Source organism: Nicotiana sylvestris, chromosome 7, assembly GCF_000393655.2.
Source record: "Nicotiana sylvestris chromosome 7, ASM39365v2, whole genome shotgun sequence".
Classification (NCBI taxonomy): Eukaryota; Viridiplantae; Streptophyta; class Magnoliopsida; order Solanales; family Solanaceae; genus Nicotiana; species Nicotiana sylvestris.
The window spans coordinates 92,149,085-92,174,319 of NC_091063.1; the positions used below are offsets into that span (position 1 = coordinate 92,149,085).

At 37.2% G+C, this 25,235-nt stretch overlaps 1 protein-coding gene across 1 annotated transcript; it reads left to right on the plus strand.

Moving 5' to 3' along the window:
- Positions 1–22,950: 22,950 nt before the first annotated feature.
- Positions 22,951–24,767, plus strand: LOC104249311 (NAC domain-containing protein 104-like). The gene is made up of 3 exons (XM_009805709.2): positions 22,951–23,345; positions 23,565–23,851; positions 24,408–24,767. Exons 1-3 carry the CDS (start codon positions 23,183–23,185, stop codon positions 24,552–24,554), a joined length of 597 nt encoding a protein of 198 aa, XP_009804011.1. The 5' UTR covers positions 22,951–23,182; the 3' UTR covers positions 24,555–24,767.
- The last annotated feature ends 468 nt before the right edge of the window (positions 24,768–25,235 follow it).

The following is a 25,235-nucleotide window of genomic DNA, read 5'->3' on the forward strand; positions in this document are numbered from 1 at the left end:
CGTAAAGCTTTTGTACTTAGTTTTTTGTTGGTTTCTATTTTTGTGAGGGCGTCCTCGAGCCTTTTGTAAAAAGTACTGCAATCCAACAATTGAAATAGAACAATTGCCTTTATGCTATGTATTTTCGGATTCCCGTTCTCTTTTTTTTGCTATGTGGGGAAGTCCCTGATTTTTTGGTCGTTTGCACGTAATGTTGATTTTGGCAGAATTGAACAGACTGACTTGAGGCCGAGTATTAGTTAACTAAAACAAGGTCGAGGTTTGATTGATTCGAACGAGGTCGAAAATCAAATAGTTCGAATGAGGTCGAATGTAAAGTAGTTCGAGCAAGGTCGAATATCGAATAATTCGAGTGAGTCCGATATAAAGTAATCTGAGCAAGGTTGAATGTAAAGTAATTCGAGCGATGTCGAATGTCAAGTAATTCGAGCGAGTCGAATGTAAAGTAATTCGAGCGAGGTCGAATGTCACGTAATTCGAATGAGGTCAAACGTCACGTAATTCGAGCGAGTCAAATGTAAAGTAATTCGAGCGAGGTCGAATGTAAAGTAATTCGAGCGAGGTCGAATGTAAAGTAATTCGAGCGAGTTCAAATGTCACGTAATTCGAATGAGGTCGAATGTCACGTAGTTCGAGTAAGTCAAATGTAAAGTAATTCGAGCGAGGTTTAATGTCACGTAATTCGAACGAAGTCGAATGTCACGTAATCCAAGCGAGGTCGAATGTCACATAATTCGAACGAGGTCAAATGTCACATAATTCGAGCGAGTTGAATGTAAAGTAATTCGAGCAAGGTCGAATGTTACGTAATTCAGGCGAGTCGAATGTAAAGTAATTTGAGCGAGGTCGAATGTATAGTAATTCGTGCGAGGTTGAATGTCAAGTAATTATGTAGGATGTAAAATGATTTGGAGTTGTGCAAAGATGTTGCATACTGCTTTGTTTATTTTATTCATTGGAGACTGTTACATGTTTTTGTTTGTTCTATACATACATTTGAGAAGTTCCAGTCTACCTAGTCCCTTCATCACTCGTCCTGGAGTAGTCGATAGGTGGGGCGATGAATTATACTTGAACTTCGAGACGTCCCCTTCATCACCTCATTAAAAATCTCCCTGATAAAATCCAATTGGGATAAAACCCGGGTGAGGGAAAAAAAGTACGACTTGGAGGGTGTCCGTCCTCAGAAGTTGAAGTATTTGAGGTGGGCGACATTCCAATTGTTTGGTAGTAGCTTTCCCTCTATTGTTTCTAGTTGGAATGATCCTTTGTTTGCTGCTGCCGTGCTTTTGTATGGCCCTTCCCAATTGGTTCCTATTTTACCTTATCTTGGGTTTTTGCTCGCCTTTGTTTAGTCCTTGAGTACATAGTCCCCAACTTTGAGTAGCCTTCCTTTGGCCTTTTTGTTGTAACACCGTTCTGCTTGTTGTTTTTGGGCTATCATTCTTATGTGAGCCATGTCTTTTCGCTCCTCCGCTTCATCGAGGTCTTGCTTTCTATTCTCGTCGTTGCTTGGTCCACTCTCATTAGAGTATCTCAAACTTGGTTCCCTAACCTCGACTGGTATCACTACGTCAGTCCTATAGACCAGTGAATATGGCATTTCTCCTGTGCTTATTTTTGGCATGGTACGGTATGCCCATAGCACTTCTGGTAGTAGTTCCGGCCATAGTCCCTTGGCGTCTTCGAGTTTCTTCTTCATGATGTTTAGTATTTTTTTCTTGGAGGATTCGGCTTGGCCATTTCCTGCAGGGTGATATGGCGTGGAGAGTATTCGTTTGATGTGCCATTTCTCAAAGAACTCGGTGGTCTTTTTCCCAGTGAACCGAGGTACGTTGTCGCAACTGATTTCTTTGGGGATACCGAAGTGGCACATGATATTCTTCCATATGAATGTGATAACTTCTTGTTCGCGTATTTGGGCGAATGCACATGTTTCTACCCACTTGGAAAAATACTCAGTTAAAACTAAAAGAAATCGTATATTACATCGTCCTTCTAGAAGGGGTCCGATGATGTCCATCCCCTATTTGATGAACGACCATGGCGATGTGACTGAGTGGAGGTGCTCGCCCACTTGGTGTATCATATGGGCGTATTTCTGGCACTGCTCACACTTCTTGATGAAGTCGACGACTTCCTTCTTCGTGGTGGGACAATAATAGCTTGCTCGTATGAGGCATCTGACGAGAGCTCGGTTGCCGATATGGGTACCGCAGTGGCCTTCATGTATTTCCTCGAGGCCGCGTCTTTTGTTTGGCTTGGCCCTAGGCATTTCGCCAAAAGATCGCCAAGCATTCTATTATGTAGGTCATGGTTATGATGCTATATCTTGCCGCCTGCATTCGAAGCTTTTTGGCTTCTTTTTTGTCTGATAGGAGTATTCCCTCCTGCAAATATGTTATAGTAGTCCCAAGTTAAATTTATAGTGTGTACCTCACGTTGATCTATTGACGAGTGGAAGAGGGTAACCATGTTTTGTTTTCTACTCATGTTTTTGGTGGTTGCTGCTAACTTGGCGAGGCCATATGCCTCGATGTTTTGTGCTTGAGGTATCTAGCTGAATTGACATTTGTCGAATTTCGGTAGTAGTTTATGAATTTCTGCCTGGTACTTTTGTAGTCTCTACTCTTTGATTTGGAAAGTCCTTGTAACTTGGTTGCCAACGAGTTGTGATTCGCATCAGAGGTCGACTCGTCGTGCTCCATACTTGAGAGCTAGCTTTAGTCCTGCAATCATGACCTCATGCTCGGCCTCGTTATTAGTCATATCGGGCACCGTATGGACTGGAGGATGACTTTGCTTGTTGGGACCTCGAGTACGAGTCCCAATCCAGATCCTGACACGTTGTAAGCACCATAGGTGTATAGGACCCATAGGTCGGGTAACCTGGTAGAGGTACGAGAAGTTTCCTGCTCGACTTCGGGCATTATTTTGGCACTGAAATCGGCGACAAAGTCGGCCAGTACCTGCGATTTTATTATTGTTCCTGGATGATATGTTATATCGTGCTTGCTCAATCTCCTCGACAACTCAAGTTTATATAGGATGCTCCTGGGGGGGGGGAAGGTTGTGACCACCGATACGGGGTGGCATTGAAAATAGTGTCTAAGCTTTTGTGAAGCTATGACCAATGCTAAGGCCAACTTTTTGAGGTGGAGGTACCTTGTTTTGGCGTCGACCAGGGTTTTGCTAATGTAATAGATTGGATATTGCTTACCTTTGTTTTCACGGACCAACACTACACTTATTGCGACCTCTGATATGGCCAAGTAGCTCACCGAGTTCTGCTTTGGCGAGTAGCGGGGGCGAGGACAAATATGCCTTTAGTTCTCTTAAGTTCTCGATGCATTCTGAATTCCACTGGAGTCCGTTGTCCTTTTTAAGCACGTTGAAGAATTTGCGGCATTTGTTAGAGGATCATGAGATGAACCTCGACAGGGTAGCTATATGGCCTGTCAATTTTTGTACCTATTTCTTGCTGGTCAACACTTTCGGTATTCCCTCGATGGTTTTGATCTGGTTGGGGTTGACCTCGATGCCTCTTTGTGACACCAGAAAATCGAGGAACTTTCCCGAAGCTACGGCGAAGGCACATTTTTCGGGGTTTAGCTTCATACCGTATCGCCTTAGTATATCGAAAGCTTCCTTCAGGTGGTCGATGTGGTCTTCCTTCCTTTTTGATTTGACCAACATATCGCCTATGTAAACTTCCATTGTTTTACTGAGTTGGTCCTTGAACATCTTGGTGACCTGCCTTTGATAAGTCACCGTTGCGTTCTTCAACCTGAATGGCATGGCTCTGTAACAGTACGTCCCTTGATGGGTGATAAAAGTGGTTTTTTCCTGGTCCTCCTCCTCCATGAGGATTTGGTTGTAACCTGAGTAGGCATCCAATAATCTTAACAACTCGTGCCCTGCTATTGCGTCGATGAGTTAATCGATGTGAGGCAACGGAAAGGAGTCTTTTCGGGCAGGCCTTGTTTAGGTCTGTGAAATCCACACACATCCGCCACTTTCCGTTTTCCTTTTTCACCATGACCACGTTGGCGACCCATTGGGGGGTATTTCAACTCTCGGATGGAGTCGTTAGCGAGTAGTTTATCCACCTCATCACTGACGGCCTCATTAATTGCAGCATTGAATTTTCTTCTTACTTGTCGTACTGGCGGGTAGAGTGGGTCGACATTCAACTTATGCGTGGCAATGTCTTTCGGTATACCTGGCATATATACGTGGGAGAAAGCAAACAGATCGGCGTTGTCAATTAAAAATTTATGAAATTTACCTGGTTCTGAGAGTTTATGGCCGATGTAAGACTTTTTACTGTGGTCATTATTGTCTATATGGACGGGGTCGAGGTCTTCTACTATTGACCTTGTGGCCTCCACGATGTCGAGATCTTTGATGACGTCTTTTTGTTCGCTGAGTTCGGGCCCTGATTTTGATAATTGCTATGCTCCCGAGCCTATTCCCTTTAATTGTTGAGTGTATGTACAATCTTGGGCGATGCGGTAGCATTCTTAGGTTGTGCGCTGTTCGCTTGGGATGCTGAATATCCCCTACGGAGTAGCTGATTACTTGATATAAGCTGGACGGGATGGCCCTCATGGCATGTATCCAAGGTCGCCCTATGATGGCGTTGTAAGCTCCGTCCTGGTTCATGACATGGAATGTTGTTTCTAGGGTGATGCCCCCAACCAGAATGGGCAGCGTTATCTCTCCTGAGGTTCGCTCAACTGCATTGTTAAAACATGATAGCGTTATGCAGCGTGGTACTATCTTGTCTTCGAGCCTCATTTGTGCAAGAACTCGAGGGTTAATAATACACGTGCTGCTCCCGTCTTCTACCATTATTCTTTTTACATCAATATCTGAAATACTTAAAGTAATGAGAAGAGCGTCGAAGTGAGGAAGGGTCAAACCGTGGGTATCTGACTTATCGAAGATGATATTGTCTTCGAGGTCATCATACCGTTCATGGGTGATCGACTGCTTTAGTTTATGTGTGATGGTGAACTTCCCGTGATTGATTGGTGTTTCGTTGCCTCCGCCAATGATCATTTGAATGGGGCGGGCGGGGGAGGGTGGCTTTGGAGGGCCTTGGTTTTGCTCTCATTCGCGGCCAAAGTTGGCTCTTCCTCGGTCGCTCATCAGCTTCCTTAGGTGTCCTTGGTGAAGTATGTTCACCACTTCTTGCCGCAGGGCTATGCAGTCTTCGGTCTTGTGACCTCGCTCGTGATGAAACTCACAGAGGGCGTTTGACTTTCTGGTACTTGGGTCGGACTTCATCTTTTGTGGCCACTTCACCTTCAACCGAGCTTCTCTAGTGCGTACACTATTTCTGAAGGGGAAACACAAAAATTGCGAGTAGATAAGAGTGGAGGCATACCTCTTTCATTTCGCTGAGTCCTTGTATGTGGCCTGGACGACCCTTCGATATGGTGAGGAGAGGGTGGGATGGCCGTTCTGACATCTGGTTGGTGCTTGTCCTGGTTGGGATGTGGGCCTGAATGGTCTCTTTGTCCGTCATTACGGAGGTATTTCCTCGACTCTGTTTGGACTGACATTTGTCATTGGGTTGTACCATTGAGGTCATCCTCGTCTGCTCTCACCCCTGCGCAATAGGCATTGTGAATTTCTTCCCAAGTGGTGGGAGGGTATTTCATAACTCTGCTTAACAACTTTCTGGTCGCCCTTAACCCATTCCTGTTCAACCTGTTTTGGAAAACTGCCACTGCCATCCCTTCTGATACATTTGGCAAGCTCATTCTTACTCTGTTGCATATAGCAAGGAAGTCCCTGAGTCCCTTGCCAGGAGATTGTCTGACGGCGAATATATCATTCACCCTAGCCTCCGCCTTCTTAGCCCCAGCGTGGGCGGTGACGAACTTGTAGTCCATTTCTTCGAACGTTATTATTGATCGTGCTAGTAATTGTGAGTACCATGTTAAGGCTCCCCATATTAGGGTTTCACCTAACTTCTTCAACGACACTGATGTTACCTGCTCTTTTGAGAGGTTGTTGCCTTTCACTGTTGTGATGTAATGAATGATGTGTTCTTCGGGGTCTGTTATGCCGTCGTATATCTTCAAATATGGTGGCATTCTGAAGGTCTTGAGTATGGTATGTGGGGCTGCCTACCTCGCTGTACAGTTGTTCAACGAACCGGCCGACGGCCCATTTTGTTAGCAGTTTTGGGGCGCCCGATATCTTATCAACCCTTTCTTGATGCTCCCTCATTTGGTCGCAGAGCGTTTTATTCTCGTTCTCCATTTCTTCCATTTTCTTCAGAATGGCACAAGTGCGTCATTACCTGCGTCAACATCGGTGTGAGTGTTACCTGTTGGGAGAGGTTTCTCGTTGGCGGTTGATGTGGTATCCGCTTGTGCGGCGCTTCTATTCGCCCCTTGAATGGGTTTGTCGAGTATGTTGTTTAGAGTACTTGTCAACCACGTCTCCGGTAGTTTTTTTTACTGCTGGTGATGCTTCCTCATTTGTGGACGTAGAGGCTCCCTTTTCGAGTGAAGCGGTTACACTTCCCTGAGGGGGAGGTGAGTTTCTCCACCTAGGTGTAGCAGTCGGCGTCACATTCTCCTGGTCTTCTCCATCAACCTCATTGATGGTGTTCACGAGGTTGGCAGTGACGTCCACTACTGCTTTCAGTCTTTCATCTCCTTTTCCTGCCATTGTTAGTTCGTGCAAATGAGAAAAAGATGAATGTTGTCGTTTTTTTTTTATCTAGAAGAAACTAAAATTTTAACTAGAACCTCCCCACAGACGGCGCCAAATTATTTTACCAAAAAGTGCTAAACCTTTTCTTTAAACAAAATAATGAGAAAATAGAGGGTGAATCCTAATTAAATATAATAAACACTAAATCTAACGTTTTAGATGTATTGATTATGTAGGGCTGAATCCGAAAATGATGTATACCAACTACAAATGCTCAATGATTGTCAATGAATGTAGTACTAAAAGCATGAAATAAATGTAGATAATGGCAATGAATATAATAATGAGGAATTTATCACCCAAATGTTAGATGACTTGGATGGTTCTCCTTCTTGACAACAACGTGGAGTAATAGAAAATGAAGCTGGACAAGGAATATTTGGATCTTGTGAATAAAAGCGTATATCGAACAATGTAATCAGTGGACAAGACAAGCTTTTGTATATTCTTTGTAGTCAACCCTTTACAATGTGCTCTTCTCCGAAAAGTGAAGATCCCCGTTTTTGTTCTTTATGTCTTCCTATTTATAGGGAATATTCCTAAGAAACCCTAAAAAGTACAACAAAAAGAATATCCAATAGAATATTTTTTCTTTCTATTCTAGACTTATTCTACTGTTGCCTCCGTACACTTTTTGCTTGACCTCGGCACTAATCCCTCTTACGACGACTCCTCGCCCTTGTGCCGTGGTCGGCTTGATCCTTAACCATGTCCATTTGCAGTTATTAAGTCCAGTCCAAATTTCAACCTCTCTATATATATATATACGCGCAAAGCTGGAACTGCTTGGAATATTGGTACTGGAGAGTGTATCAACCTTTAATCTAATAACTGGAACTACCAACCTTATATATTCAGGCTCCTTTGAAAGACAAAAAATCTATTCTTCAAATAATTCTTGGTCTTTTTCTAGTATCTCCTTTAATTTGTGTTACCGCAACACATTCAGATCTTTGTAGGAGATTGCAACTTCTATGCTAATTTGTGTTCATGGGTCTTTCATCACCAAATCGGCTTAATAACTCCTTAGTTCAGTTTATGTGAACCCTTTCAGAATATCCGAGTCAAACTGATTAACTTTCAGTGTGAATTGGGATATTTATTTTTAAATTTTTTTGAGATAAAATTACATATTTAAAAACTACATCAAAAGTATTATAAATCACAATAATTAATATTATTTCAAAATATGTAAACAAAAATAATTACAAAAACTATGATAAAAAAAAACTTTATTTGACTCTCCTAATCGTAATAGGTTCACATAAAATAGAATATATGGAGTAATAAGCTTCCTATAGGAAAGGTTCGTGTTGATAGGAATATCATACCAACTAGTAAATGCATCCTTTTGTTTACGAGTAAAACGGTACAGTTGAATTTGTTACGTGATTTATAGACAAGCGAACTGATTTGATCCCAAAATGATAAATAAATTAAATGAAATGTAAGACTTTAGCGTTGAAATCGAAATAAACAGCATGTAGCTTGGTTCTGGGAGCAAGGCTTCCGAAGACAACGATAAGAACAATATTAGACAGAAAATAAAGTATTATTTAGCTGAGAATAATGTGTAACATAAGTTTCGTCAGAAATTTCGTGTCCTACAATGGTCGTTGGAGCCACTATTTATAGCTATACCTTGGGAACAAGATCCTAGGATCAAGCCCCTCTTAAATGACAATAAATGGGGGATGAATATGTAACGGCAGGCCATGAATACCAAAATTCTCTGTAAAGACCGTATATTTAATACTGAGGAATATATTTTATTAAATGCCAACCGGTGGCAAACATTCGTTTGCTTCTGTTGATTGTGTTCCCTTCGGGGTCTACACAGCACCATCCGAAGCCATTATCATCGGTCTTGGTTTCCACTTGATTCATCTTCCGTCTGCCTCCAGTTTCATATGGCATGCCATCATTCGAACATTTAATATAAATCGATTTTACCCTATACAGATAGTCCCCCTGATTTTTGGCGGCACATATTTGTGTCATTGGAAAGTTGGTGAAGATTCCTTTCTTGCGGGGGAAATTTTCTGAACCCTTCTGAAATGTTTCTGACGCTTGATAAGATGCACATCTTTTTGCATTTAATACCCCGAACACGTGTTACCCCACGATTTAGAAATATTTTGCCGGTTCTCGAGGTAATCATTACCACAATTTTAGTCGTATATACCTTTACTTATACGTATCATACTTCTTTTTTCACTTCAAACAACTTCATAAGCTTATGTAACTTCTTTACACTTAAATTTCTTCTGATTTCATCTCTCTTTAATCTTCTGCAGAAAACTCTATCATCTTCTTACCATTATGGCTTATTCTACTAATTCTTTCAAGAACTCTAGTTTCTCTTTGGCGGGGGGGGGGGAAGGGGGCGAAGAGGAGCGAAGATAAATAGGTTGATGTTGATGCTGATCCTCTCACAGTGAGGACCATCATACCTAAGCATCTGAATACTGCCAAAGATTTCAAAGAGAAATTCCCAGTTCCAACCCTCGAACTTGCGCTGTTGGTAAATATCCTTCCTCTATTCGCCCTTCCAGTATTCCTGCTGTGAAGGAAGATTGTGACTTCCATGCTCTAAACTTCATTGCTCCCGATCTGGTAGAGCGGGTAATCTTCACTAAGAAGGGTTTCACGTACGTTTACACATACCCTTTCACTTTGGGCCCATTCTCATTGAGTGGGGGACTTGACCGCGTAATTTTAAAGTTGTGCCACTGGTACCAGGTCTGTTTTGCTCAGGTGGGCCCTTCGGTGTGGGGAACAGTGTTCTGTCTACGGCGGTTATGCCTGGAAACGAAAGAGCCCCTCACCCTGGAATATATGATGGATCTCTACTCCCACAAAATCTTCCATGTGAGAGTAATAAACTTCAACAAGCATGGCCACCATGCTTCGCTTACTAGCATGTATGATGACAATGACCGTGGATGATGGAGCGGGTTGTAGTCATTGCTACCAAGGATATCATCCGACCATAACTCCATCTTTCTCTGAATCTTGTAATCGTTTATGTATGAATCTACCTCTTTCTCGGAAAAAGATTGTCTCATGTCATTGTTAACCCTTTTTCTTTCGTTATTTCAGCTACTCGATGGATGCCACCAAAGGTTGAAGGCCTGGACCGATAGGTTCAGAAGATTCTAGACATCACTAAGCCAGAAACCTGTTGGTGGAAGGAGTTGGCCCCCAAATAGGGGTGGAGGGCCAAGAACCATGGTAAACTGACTTTTTCTACATAAGAAAAGTTGCTAACCCTACCCTTTTGTTTGATTTAGGTCTCCCGCAGGGTTCTGTTTCCTCCCTGAGGAGGAACCTATAAGTATCATTGTAGATCCCCCTGTTTCGAGGAAGAGGCAAACCCGAAAATAACAAAGATAAAGAACACCAAATATTAGTGTGAAAAACCCTTCAAATCAAAGGTAAAGACCACGGGATTACAAAGATCTAAGAAACTCCACTATAACAATAATAGAGTTATAAAGTTCTCCAAATTGGCTACATAACAAGTGCCAAACACGAAGCAACAATAGCAACAAGAGCAACAACAAATCAATTGAAGAATGAAGAGAAGTCACAAGACTGGAGCTACTGTTCGGGGTTCAAAATCATATGCAACGGGTCTCTAAATCCGATCTTTACCATTCACATCAAAGGCAAGATGTTATGAACATTCAGTCCAAATTTCAGCCCGATCCAACGGTTAATGAATCGGAAAACGTGATTTGAAGTTGGCTAGTCAGAATAAAAATCTGCAGCCAAACAAATGCTTTTCTTTTCTCTTATCTCTTGATGCACTACAAGAAAGTGAGGATAGGACGACATTTATTTAGTGACATTTGAAATAAACGTCGAGCAAACGTGAAATTCATGTCATTTATGAACAAATATCGTAAAAACTACGACATTTGATACAAAATGTCAGGAAAAAAAATTACATTTGATACTAAGTGTCATCAAAATATGACATTTGATACAAAATGTCGTAATTACAACGACATTAATGAAGAAATATCGTCAAAATTATGATATTTGATATAGAATGTCATAAAAATAATGACATTTGATACTAAATGTTGTAAAAAAATGACATTTGATACAAAATATCGTAAAAACAACATTTATGAAAAAATGTCGTAAAAACTACAACATTTGATACTAAATGTTGCAAAAAATAACATTTGATATAAGATGTCAATAAAACAACGATATTTGATACAAATGTAAAAAAATAATGATATTTGATACAAAATATAGTTAAAACATGATGTTTGAACGAAATATCGTAAAAGTTATGACATTTGATACAAATGTAAAAAAAAATGAGTTTTACTTTAAATCATATTATTAGTCGATAATTACAAACATGTACATCTAATGTTGAAATTTTTAATTGTTAAATTATTCTTTGTCTAGAATCGAAACAAGATTATTTATATTGTAATATTTTAAAAATATTATGATATTTATCCTCCGAATAGACGAGTTATGCCATTGTCGATTAATGTCTTAAAATCTTTTTGGGACTCATCCATGTCATTCCTGGGCGAGGCACTTGTTGCGGCAACTCGTGTGAGAGGCTTAGTTTTGTAAGGCTTACGCCTCAAATGTCTAGTTGTGCATCTTGAACACGCCTATCCTCAGCGTTCGGGAGTTACTACGTAAATCATATATCAAAGTTTCTAATTAGTAATATTGACCCTCAAAATAATTTAATAAATGAATGATAAAAGTTCTATTTATATATATTTATTTAGAGATTAACTAAATATCGAGTCATACTATTGCATTTTTACTATTCGAGTGAGAATATCGTGAAGGTAAATATCATTTGAATATTTCTTTTGAAAATGAATAGCCCGAAATTTATATCTTCACTTTCTAATGCTCTTTATTTCTCCCAAAATTATGAGACTTTTATTCTTTTACTACAACTATACTTATATATGAAGGAGTATTATTTAAATTATTGTACTTATAAAGTTTATTGATTATTTGTTTTTTGAGAGGTAATTAAATATGTAGTTTGTTAATATTTTTAAAAAATATTTAGTATTTTAATTATTTGATAATTCATATATAATAAATTTAACACTATTGTGTTTTTATTTTTGGTTCCCCATTCGGTGTCCGGTATCCACATTGGAGCCCGACTATATTCGGATTCGCGCCGAGTAGGGCTCATTCGGGGGGAACCGCTCCCTACCAAGGATTTTTCCATACCCGGGGCTTGAATTCGAGGCCTCTAGTTAAAGAAAGAGCAGTCTCATCCACTGCATCACATCCTTTGGTGGAGTGTTATTTATACTTATAAAAAAATTCTAGATATTTTATTTTTCTATGAGTTTCTTTAATCTTTTTTAATTTTCTTAAATTTTTAATGTACTTTCTATATTATTTTATTATGTTATTTTTATAATTTTTTAAAAATTTAAAGATTCCCGTATTAAGTAAAATACTAATCCTTTAAAATTAAGGATGCCGATTTAAAAATATTTGACTAAAATTTCAATGTTCCATAAAAAATATTATTCCTACTATTTACTAGATGTTGAATTTAAAGATAAAAATGCAAAATTAAACTATATGTAGGACCGAGACACAATTTCCAACTAAAGGCCCAAAGATTAGGGATTTCGCCGTACTACTCCTTGGGCTGTTAGAAGCACCTCAAGACCCTAAGATGTTGGAATTTGTCAAATTGGCTCAATCTCTAATCAAACTCAATTCAATTTTAGTCAAATTTGATTTTTGTCTCTGAATATATTGCCCCACCACAAATTAGTGTACCGAAAAAAGCTGTATGGAGTGTATCTGTGATTTAAAAGGAAAAGATTTTGGCGGTAAGAATTTTGGCTTCCCTCCTCCAAATTCTAAAAAATATAGCTTCCTTTATTAGTTCTAATTATTCGAAAGACCTAATTTTTTGCCTTCCGTTGTGTTATCGCAGTTACTTTGAGAAGGAGAAGGTTTTGGTGTTGAGACTTTTGAAGGATTTTATTTGTTTTCTTCAGATTACTTTCAGTGCCGCTAATTCTCCACAAAATTATGCAAATTTGAATATTTGCAGGTACCCAATTTAGATAATAGTTTTCTTTATTTTTTTTTAGGTTTTTTAGATAATAGTTTTTTAAAAGAATTTGTGCATGTGATATTCGAGTTTTTGTAGGTACCTAGTTTAGTTAACAATTTTTTTTCTTATTTATACTTGTTTGGATTTTATTAAACAAAACACAAGGAACATAGATTTTTATAGGCAACTTTAATTTGCTATATTTTGATACATAATTGACTAATTGATGGATGAAAGTTTTTTTTTCGGTAGGTCTTTAATTTGTTTTGTCTTTGCCGTATTTCAAATATAAGATTGTTGGTGTTCTGAAAGTGCTCACTACGCTTGTTCTTCCCTAGTTATTTACGCTTTTTAAGTTTGCTTGCAGATTATGTTTCAACTTAAACTTACTGTATAGAAGGAATGGTGCTATTTGAAAAGGATTAGATTAACATGATCTTAGTTAGTAGTTCAATATAAAATAGTCCTAAATTTAGTTCAATCAAATATCAGTTTGAAATTAGTTTTTCGAAAGTTTTATTTACTCAATATGTTAATTCTGGTGTTCTATAGTTTGATTTTGCTTAATCATAGCACGAAATGGCATTTTAGATCCATTAAATCATAAAGATTGGAGGCTTGTGCCTGATCTGTTTAAGAACAGGATATGGGCTCATATTAAGGTACTTAAAAAAAGAAAAAAATTACATACTAAGATTCTTATTGCTTTTATGCTTATATATATATATATATATATATATATATATATATATATATATATATATATATATATATATTGTGTGTGTATGTTTTATATGTTTATGTTTACAGGAAAATACTAATGCGACTTAGGATATGAGACATATTTTGATGATATCAGTTGGGACTAAATGTAAAGAATGGAAGCATGAGGCAAAAAGAATCAGTTATAAGCCATACGACAATGATAATAAGCGCTTAGCTAAACGTCCAAACAGGGTAGAAAAGGATCAATGACGTGCATGAGTTAATTATTGGAGCTCTAATAAAGCAAACCTATTCTTGGAGCATCAAGTATCTTTTTCCTTTCTATTTTTTTTATACTTTTCCTTTGTCATTATACAATCTCAAGCTTAACAAAGGGATTTTGATAAAGGGTTGAGGTAGAAGTTCATGCGGTTTTGTCTTATTTTTGTATCTTGTATTCTATAATTTGCAAAATTTTAAATTTTGTAAACTATCAAAGTAACCAATCTAATATTTCTCCTCAGGTTAACACAATCAAGAAGACTAAAATTAGTGAAGTAGGCACAAAGAAAAAATGAGTAAGGTTGAAAAATTTTAAGATACTTTTCCTCTCTTTTCTTTTGCCTTATTTTCTTTCTTTTTTTCTTTTCAGTTGTTGCTATATACCCATTATACAATGTTTATTTTTTCGAATCCCAATCGGTTATTTTTGGTATCCTTATTTGTTGTAATCGAAAAGGAAAGAATTCCCTTAGTTATATAGTTATAATTTTTTTTGTATGACTTCTTGTGCAGTATTTTTGAAGGAGAATTACTGGAAATGAAAAGCTTAACTCATGGAGAGGTGGTTTCAAAAAACTTTGTTGCAGGATTTAGTCTAGAAGTTAAGGAAATTCATTCTAAGTTGATAATAATGTAGTTACATGTTGAAATTACTGTCTTTTATGATTTAGTTGGATTTGAGTTTTACGTGAGAATAAATCATTTGATTTGGCATCATCTATTTGTACAAAGTACTTTTTAGATTGTTACTTTGCTCTTTGATTATAGTATTACAAGACATTTGTTTTATATATATTTCATGTTAGTTGAAGGTTGACATTTGTGGATGTACAAATTGAATGTAAAGCGTTATGATAAAACTAAATAGAGGATTATTATTAACATTTTTAAAAAAAATTGGTACCCACATTAATCTAAATGTTGGAATTTTCAATACGACATTTTGAAAAGTTGTGGAAAATGTCACTAATCATTTTTGACAGTCATATAAATGTAAATACGACATTTTCATAAATGTCGTAAATTTTCTTACTAATATTTTTTAAAGGTTAAAAGTAAATATCATAAATTTCTTACTGACATTTACCTAAATATCGTAAAATAAACGTCGTAAATTTCTTATCGACATTTACTTAAGTGTCGTAAACTAAATGTTGTAAAATTCTTACGACATTTACCTAAATGTCGAAAAATAAACGACATTGAAATTTACGACATTTGATGCAAATGTAAAATAAATATCGATAAACGAATTTGCGATATTTAAAAAGTTTAATATGACATTTAATAAATTTCATCGTATCTTTATTTTCCCGTAGTGATGAAAGCTCTCTCAAAAATCCCTCTTATATGCTTAAGTCTTTCAAATACTTGTACCAATGAGTATAGAATAATTTTCCAAGTTTGTCTTATTTATAGATAATGACTAGTGCTTTCTCTTAAAGACAAAACCAACTTTAAATAAGAATAAAAATCGAATCCAATTTTGCATAGGAATGGAAACCAAAAGAGAATAGGATTAGGTCATTGGGCCTTTGGCTGGACAACATGGGTATGTGCCCAACAAACTCTCCCTCCAACCAAGGGGCCAAATATGTCTTCAAGTAGATGAGCTATTGACATGCTTCATGCCTGCCAATTTTCTGCAAAACACATGCTTATCTGCAAGCTTAACTACGAAGTCCTCAGGCTACTCCATATAAATTTTCTCATCTAAATCACCATAAAGAAAAGCAATCTTTACATTCATTTGCTCAACCTCTAAATCTAGACTCGCGGTTAAGCCTAGAATCACACAAATAGAAGACATCTTCACAACATGGGAGAAAATTTTATCAAAGTTAACTCCCTTCTTCTGGCCAAAATATTTAACAACTAACATTGCCTTGTACCTAGACGCAGAGGTATGATTATCTTGCTTTATTCTGATATCCATTTGTTAGATAAAGCTCTCTTATCTTTCGGCAATTTCACTAACTCATATGTGGCATTCTCATGGAGTGACTTCATCTTATCTTCCGTGACTTCTACCCACTGATCTTTGTGAGTATCTTATATGGATTCATCATAGTTCTCATGTTCTCTCTTGTCAGTCAAAAGTACATACTCATCAAGAGGATAACACATGGATTTTTACTTCTCCCTTGTAGATCTTTTAAGAGAGGTTTCGGGAGCATTCGAAGTAGTTACCTGAGCAGGAATTGGTTGCTGATCAACCATAACTTCATCAACTGGAGCATTCATAACACCTACACCATGATGATCATTTTTATCTTAATCACTATCTTCATTATTGTCTTAGGTTCCTTCATGTGCAATAGGTGCCTTAACAATAGGAACTGGATCAATATAAACTAAGCTTTCATTACTCTGAGAATCTATCTTCTCAGATTTGTCAATATCTTCAATAGTCTGGTCTTCAAATAATATTACATCACGATGTCTAATAAGTTTATTGTCAATGGATCATAAAAACGATACCCAAACTCATCTTGACCATAACCGATAAAGATGCACTGTTTAGTTTTGACATCTAGTTTCGATCTCTCATCTTTAGCAACATGCACACTAGCTTTATACCCAAAAACTATAGGTGATCATAAGAAACATCTTTAGCAAACAATATCTATCTAGGACATCACCATCCAAAGCAACAGCATAAGACAAATTGATAACATAAGCAACAACATTAAGTGTTCCGCCCAAAATGTATTTGGAACTTTAGCCTCTGAAAGCAAGAATCTAACTATCTCAACTAGAGTTCTATTCATCCTCTCCGCCAAATCATTCAATTGAGGTGTCTTGAGTGGAGTTTTATAATGGCGAATTCCTTGTTCCTTGCAATAGTTATCAAAGGGACCACAATATTCACCACCATTATTATTAATTTCTTCCACGTCTATCTCTCAGCTAAGGCCTGAAATTCCTTAAACATGCCAAGTTTTTGATTTAGATTTCAAAGGATACACCCAGAGTACGAAAATGATAATCAATGAAGGTCACAAAGTAAAGTGCACTATCTTTTGACTTTACTTTAAAAGGATCGCACAAATCAAAATGGACTAGCTCCAATAAATCGGGCTTTCTTGAAGGAGGATTGGATATGAAAAGAAATCCTTTTCTGTTTGCAAGCTAAATAATGGATACACCTTTTTAGTTTTGCTTGTTTCACTCCAAAAGGCAAACCTTTTTTAGCTAAACACATAATCCCCCTCTCACTCATATGCCTCAATCTTCTGTGCTATAATTCTGATAAAGTATAACTTTCCACCAAATTTTTGGATTCATTAAGAATAGAGCCCTGTGTCACTTATAATTGAGAAGACTTGACTCCTTGAGCCATTTCTAATTGTAAGGCCCCGTGAAAATTTTTGCTCAAAACCCGAGATCTCGTAGTGCCAAGTTAGGAATATGTGTTAGAAATTCGTAAAGCTCACCGCGGTTCGGAACCTTTGGATTGATCTGTGCATTAAAAAGTTAAGGAAAATATTTTTTAGAAGGGTGCATTTCTGCCACCCATTATGAAACCGTATAACAGCAATGCGGGCCGCATATCTGCCGCAGAGTGAGACAGTATGTTGGCTAATTTTGATGTCAATTATGCGGCCAATTATGCGATCGCATAATCAATATGCGGGCCACATAGTCATCAAATAATCTCCTTGGAATTTTGCGAGTGTCAGTTCTGCGGCGCATTATGCGACCGAGAATAGGTATGCGGACCGCATTCTTGTCGCATACCCGAGCAGTTTGTTTATGTTTTGGGAGTTATTTCGCAGTCCCTTTTGTGGGCCGCATATCAATTATGCGATCGCAGATCTGTTTCGGAGCTCCAAATTTCTAATTTTCTGACCCGACCCCATGTCGATATATTATATGCTACCCTTCATTTTAGGCCTATTTCCTGATATATTTAGAGAGAGAAAGAGGGTCCTAGAGGGAGAAGGGGTTCTTCATCAACATTTCTCCTAAGATCTTGCTTAAACCTTGAAGATTTGTCAAGAAAGGCACCTAGGTCTTCTTCCTAAAAGGTAAGGTTCTATAACACAAGCTCTTAATTACTAGATATAACTAGGATAGACCATTAGAAAGGTAATCCATGAGGATGAGAGTGGATATCATGCATGAGTTCTTAAAGTATTTGGTGAGGTTTTGAGCTAATGATGGGATGAGGGATGGTAGGATCTTTCACAAATAGTTTTAAAAGCATAACGCCCACTTAGTGTTTGAAAATATGCTAAAATGAGCTAGAACTATGATCACTTCTCTAATTTGTGGTTCGATTTGTCATGTTCCTAAGAGATTGACATTGCTAAGAGTCACTGAGTATAGTAGGACTTAAGGAAAGCTCAATCGAGGTATGTAGGCTAAACTTTCTCTCTCGGAAATGAATTCCATATTGTTTTGTAAGTTTAAGTGTGGTTTGTCTACCAAAATGGTATAGCCTTGAGTCAAAATTTAAATGAAGGTTAGTATACTAATCATGTGAGAAGAATTCGATCTGTTTAATGCTCCTAGTTGCTCTTATATATACTAAATGCCTTGGTTGAATGTGACTATTTGTTGATAAACTGTAAAAATGTTTGGAAATAAATCGAATGAGAAAATGTGAAACAAGTTAGGTAATAAGCCTCGACTCATCTCTTATGAACTAACTTTAAAAATAGAATGGCCTAAAGGCCTTGTACCTGAACTATGCCCATAAGTGGCTGTTTTAGATAATGCTTTGCCTTATAAATACATTCAATGTAATGTTAGTCCTTACACATTCCGATGTTGAAATTGTGCATTTTTCACGATGGAAAAAGGGATAATTCAAGGATAGTTGAGGTGATTGCTTGCTTATGACTTCAATGTATATTTCAATTGTTGGTTGGCATGTTCCCCTTTGGAAAGAATCCTTTGTGTTTGATGATTTTATCACTATTGACTCGAAAATATATGATTCCCGAAATATTCGGTACATTGATATTGGTTGGTGATCCTTGGAATTAAAGGAGATGGAAATGTGGAAAACCAAATGCGGCCTTCGTGCCATGAAAAAGATGAATCTTGTGAAAGGCCCAAAGGGCCAAAGAAATACTGATATCGAGAGAGATTGAATACATTAATAAAACTATAAAATGTGAAAGGTATTGAGGTAAGCATGGGTGTTTATGCTATATTTGTATACTTGTATTTATACTACAATTGTGTGTAATATCAAATCAAATCAAAAATATTTTTGGGAGTATCATTAGCAAAACCGAGGAAGGGTGGGTCATAAGGCTCACACCTGAAACTACACGTGCTGGTGTAGGGATGGATCGGGGTTATTCCCCTTAATTGGGATGAACTTGGTAACATTTGTAAATTGGTAACGCCAACCCACACGACATATGTGGGAAGGCAGCCTAGTCAATCGGGCCTTGATCGGATGCCATGCCGCACACATGGTGGTATTGTGCTGGGAATCAAAACTGGGAATTCAAAACTGGAAATCGTGATTGTGGTATATGTCTCCAAAGGGACAACCTAGCCGATCGGGTTGTGATCGGACTCCGTGCTAACAAAGACGGTGGTATAATTCATATCAGTGCTAATGATCTCCCAACCAAAAATTATATATATTATTTTCGTAAACTAGAGGACTTACATGTTTCAAATTGGATGCTAGTGTATTGTTGCTTTTGACTTACTGTTTTGTGGTTTCTTTGCTTGTATAGTTATTCTGTTCTCAAAGAGGACTTTTAGCCTTACATACTAGTGCTATTCGACGGTGCTAACTTCCCTTTTACCGGAGGCGCTGTATCTTTTAATGATATAGGTGATTCTACAGCGAGCGGCATTGGCTAATGATAGCGGTACTCTCTTCCCAGAAGTCTTGGTGAGTCCCACTCCATCCCGGGGTCATGTCATGTATCTTTTGTTCATTTTCTCATCACGTTTTGAGGTATAGCCGGAGCCTTGTTGCCGGCATTTCCCTATTACTCTTCTATTATATTTAGAGGTTCTATAGACTGTTTGTGGGTGGTGGTTGATGTTGAGAGTCCAGACTAGAAAAGTTGGTACTTGATAAGCATGTTTTCCATTAACTTGTAAACTTGTAATATTTTGTAAACTATGAATGAAGTCATTAACGGAAATGAAATGAAAGTTGCTAATGGAAGATTGCTTAGTGTTTTGATAAATTGGACAACATTCCCTCTTTATTCATGAACTAGCTTGGGTATAATGAAATCTAACAGGCTTGCTCAGTCGGGTTTACTCGGTTGAGCGCAGGTCGCGTTCCACGATTTTTGGGACGTGACACTAATGAACACTTGGTGAGCTTCCATTGGCCATTAAAGAGGGTATTATGGTAACCTTCATCATCTAATTTTCCTGCGGAGATCAAATTGAAAAAAAGGTCTGGAGCATGCTTGACATTTTGAAGAACTAACGTTGAACTATTATTAGTTTTCAAATAAACTATGCCAACACCAAACACCTTAACTTCACTGGCATTGCCCATCTTTAATACTCCAAAATCAATAGGAGTATAAGATGAGAAAAAGTCATTTCTTCGTGTGACATGTGAGGTAGTTCAAGAATCTACTATCCAGCTCGTCTCATGGGATACCAAATTGATGATGTTTTCATCATACGCAAAAAGAAGGTCATCTCGAACAATAGCAACAACATTGTTTTCATTATTTTCAACTTTCTTTCCTTATCTAATGTCTTGCTTCAACTTGTGGCAAAACCTTTTGATATGTCCTTTCTTGCCACAGTGGTTGCATGTAATATTATGGTATTTGGACCTTGACTTACTTCTTCTTTTACCTCTATTCTTCGAACCTCTTGTTCTATCTCTTCCCCGGTCTTCTGTAACCAAGATATCTACTTGTGAGGACGAATCCTGAGATTTTCTCCTTACTTCCTCGTTCAATACACTACTCTTGGCATATTCCATGGTCACCTTACCTCCAGGAGCTGAATTTGTTAAATAAACACAATGAGTTTCCCAAGAGTCTGGCAGAGTATTAAGAAGCCAAAGTCCTTGTATCTCATCATCAAAATTAACTCCCAATCCAGACAGCTGATCAAAGACACCCTGAAAATTATTTATATGATCAAGGATAGGACTGCCCTCCTTGTATTTAAAGGTCATCAATTGCTTTAGTAGGAATAACTTGTTGTTCCTAGTTTTTGAAGCATAAAGAGTCTCAAGCTTTTTCCAGAACGTCTCGCATGTGTCTTATTCACAATATGGTTGCGAAGATTGTCTTCATCCCATTGTCATATATATCCACATACTTGTTGGTGCTCGCAATCCCAATCTTCATCAGATATACTCTTGGGTTTATGAGTTGCAAAAATGGGTAGATACATCTTCTTTACGAATAACAAATCTTTCATCTTGCTTCTCTAAACATTATGATTTCTCCCATTTAAACATACCATATTGCTCATATTAACGTGGAAAATCCTTCAAATCGAAGGTAAAAACTACGGGATCACAAAGATCTAAAAAGTTCCATTATAACAATAAGAGGGTTACAAATATTCTCCAATTTGGCTACACAACAAGTGCAAAACACAAAACAACAACAACAACATGAGCAACGACAAATCAATTGAAGAATGAGGAGAAGTCACAAGACTATAGCTACTATTCGGGACTCGAAATCAGATGCTACGAGTCTCAAAATACGATCTTCACCATTCCAATACCAAGATGTTACGAACACTCAGTCAAAATTTCAGCCCGATCCAATAGTTAGCGAATCGGAAAACGTGATTTGAAGTTGGCTGGTCGGAATCAGAATTTGCAGCAAAACAAATACTTTTCTTCTCTCTTCTCTATTGATGAATGCTCTCTCAAAAACCACTCTTATGTGCTTAAGTCTTTCAAAGACTTGTACTAATGAGCATAGAATAATTCTCCAAGTTTGTCCTATTTATAGATAATGACTACTGCTTTCTCTTAAAGCCAAAACCAACTTTAATTATGAATAAAAACCGAATTCAATTCCGAATAGGAATGGAAACCAAAAGAGAATAGGATTAGGCCATTGTACATTTGGCTAGACAACATGGGCATGTGCCCAACAAATTTTATTGTTGTTCAAGGTTTGCTTTACTAACTTTTGCATGATACCTAATTATTTCGATCCTAACAAGTGGTATCAGATCGAGGTTCAAGACAAGTTTATCTTGCCTGGTTTAGTTCTAGCCATAACCTATTGACGATAATTATGATTTTTGTATGAGAAATTTGACCAGAGTACTACTCACGTTGAGACAAACTTCGCGGTGGAGATTTGGAGATGCGATTTGTTGAAGATTATGAGAAGAAGGTGGATCAAGTTTATTTTGTCAGAAAATTCAAGCCAAGGGGGGAGAATTGTTAGGTGTTTGCCACAATTTTCTTGCCATATTTGTTTTTTCTATCTGTTGAAGGATAGGGCAACATGTTTACTATAATTGAATTTTTTTTTCCTAGAAGGAAAATATAATTCTTCCGTGTTTTGCTAGTCCTTTTTCTTGTAGGAAAATGTTTGTACTTTTATAAATTGAGGGCTTCTTCTTATTCATCAGCATCCACAATTAATGTAGCCATATGGGGTTTCAGAGTCGTATTTAGGGAGAGAACTTTACAGGACAAGTGTTAGTATGCCACTTATGTTTGCCTCTTCCTGAGGTTGTTCTCTTGATATTTTGTACTCTCTTTTATATAATGGATTGGCTCATCTCCGCAGTGGACGTAGGTCAATTGACCGAACCACGTTAAATATTTGTGTCTCTTTTGTAATATTTCTCTTTTGTTGTCAGATTTATCGTTGTTCAAGGTTTGCTTTACTAAGTTCTGCATGACACGAGATTATTTCAATCCTAACACCCGTGCTCCTAATATAAAAGGTATATCACCCCTCACCTTTAGATAGCCACCAGCCAACGATAACCATTTAAGTAAACAAAAGCGAAGCAAACCCTGCATTGAAGCTAGCAGAAAATATAATGGAGAGAGTGCGTGAAATTTGAGAAATGAGGTCAGTATGGTGGTGGTGGTGTTGATGATCCTAAACTTTACCTTCTTTCTCACGTCAATAGTCTCTTCTTTCTCTGTCCTCCCATTATCTCACTATAAAATCATTCCTTTGTCCTCAGTTAATCCTATCATTATTAGACATATATTCCAATATATATCCTTCTACTATTCTTGTATTCTTCCTGCATCATATATATTTGCATAGATATATATACATCAATCTTTCATTCTTTCTAATTTTCTAATAGTACTTCCTCTTGACGTCAGCGCCCCATGAGCCTGACCAATCCAAAGGGCACGGCCAAGTCCAAGACGAGCACGAACGTCGTACTAATTGAGTTGCATATATAGTTGAATTAATGGGGGATAATAATGTAAACCTACCACCTGGCTTTAGGTTCAGCCCAACAGATGAGGAGCTGGTTGTTCATTTTCTCCAACGCAAAGCTTCTCTCTTACCTTGCCATCCTGATGTCATTCCCGATCTTCATCTTTATCCCTATGATCCTTGGGATTTGGATGGTAAATACTTCCTACACTTGTTTTTAATTGGATATATATATATATATATATATATATGTGCGCGCGCACGCTTGTATACACGTGCCTGCGAAAAAATATTGTTTAACACTGTCACGTCTATTAGAGTATTTTTCACCGTAACCTGTTAGCAAATAATTTACCTTATACAAGTTAAAACTCTTATAATTTTAATTTTCATGCATGATATGGTGTTGGCAGGAAAAGCAATGGCAGAAGGAAACAAATGGTATTTCTATAGTAGGGCAACAAATGAGACCAGAATCACAGGGAATGGATACTGGCAACCTGTAGGAGTTGATGAATCAATAATGTCAAGTTCCAATCACAAAGTTATTGGGACGAAGAAATACTATGCATTTTACATGGGTGATGAGCCACCACAAGGCCATAAAACCAATTGGCTAATGCAGGAATACAGGCTTTCTCATTCTTCAGCTTCAGCAACTAGATCATCCTCTAGAACATCAACAACTCATTCCACAAATGTATGTCCCCTTTGACATACTAAATAATAATGTGGCTCATGAAATTTAATTATTTTTGGAGTTTAATTTCTATAGACGATATATAAGTATTAAAAATTTTATATAGCAACTCACGTAAAAGATACTCACTCCCGTCCATTTTAACGTTTTAACATGCCTTTTAAGAAAATTAGTTAATAACATTAATTATAAGAAATTATTTGACAAAATTACCATTTATTTCTCTTCAAACATGAGAAGAATTTTCAGAAAGTTATACCGATCATTTATCAAAATAAGGGTAAATCTGAAAGGAAAAAATAATGTCTTCTTGATATTTATGTTAAGATGACATCTATTTTAGACCAAATGTAAAAGCTAGGTTAAAAAGACCTTTAAAATGGCCGATTAGCGAGAGTAACTGTAGGTAACTATTAATAAATGGTTGGAACTAGTTACCTTAAATTTAAGCAGATAATCTATTATAACAGATTAAATGATACTAAAAAAATCAGTGTATTATAAATGTATACTTATAAGTTAAATTCTTATTTTTGTGTTTGTTGCTTTTCTTCAGGGGTACTATAGTAAATGGGTAATTTGTCGTGTATACGAAAGCAACTCTGACAATGACGAAAATGATAGCGCGGAGCTTTCATGTTTGGATGAAGTATTCCTTTCACTAGATGATCTTGATGATGATAACATTAGTTTGCCACATTAGTCAATTAATTAAACTCAGACTTGTTGATTAGCTTTCTAATTAAACTCAGACTTGTTGATTAGCTTTCTTCTCTCTTTCTTTAATTTCTTTACTTGGGGGCATTAATCGATCATAGTACTTTCCAAGTTTATTTGCTAATTTCCGCGGTGAACGAAATTTGATGTAACAAAATAAACATCAATGCGATGTCTTTATATATGTATATCTTTACTCTAGTTGGATGACAATTCTTATATATAGTGCAGTTTCTAATTCAGAACAAAAATTTGTTTAAGAATTATTTCAATGTATTATGTAATTAATCATAAAAAAAATCATTTTTAGTACGTTGAAATTATGACACGTGGTAGAAATTCAGAAATCTGAGTCATGACCAACCATATGGCATATAATAAGTAATAGAGTTGTCAAAACGGGTCAGCCCAGTCCAAGTTTTGCGGGTTTTTAAATTTGGAGGGCTTGGACGGGCCGGCCCATTGCATGAACGGGCCTTTAAATGCTCAGCCCAACCCATCCCTAAGAGGGCCACGGGCTAGGTCGGGCCGGCCCTTCAATTATTTTTAAGAAAAAAGAATTTCTTTAAATGTTTTTTCGTGACATAGTCGATTAATCATGTAAATAAATTCTGTTTGCTTAGAGCGTAAAAAAAACTTGATATTGATGAGGAGTCTCGTAATTGAA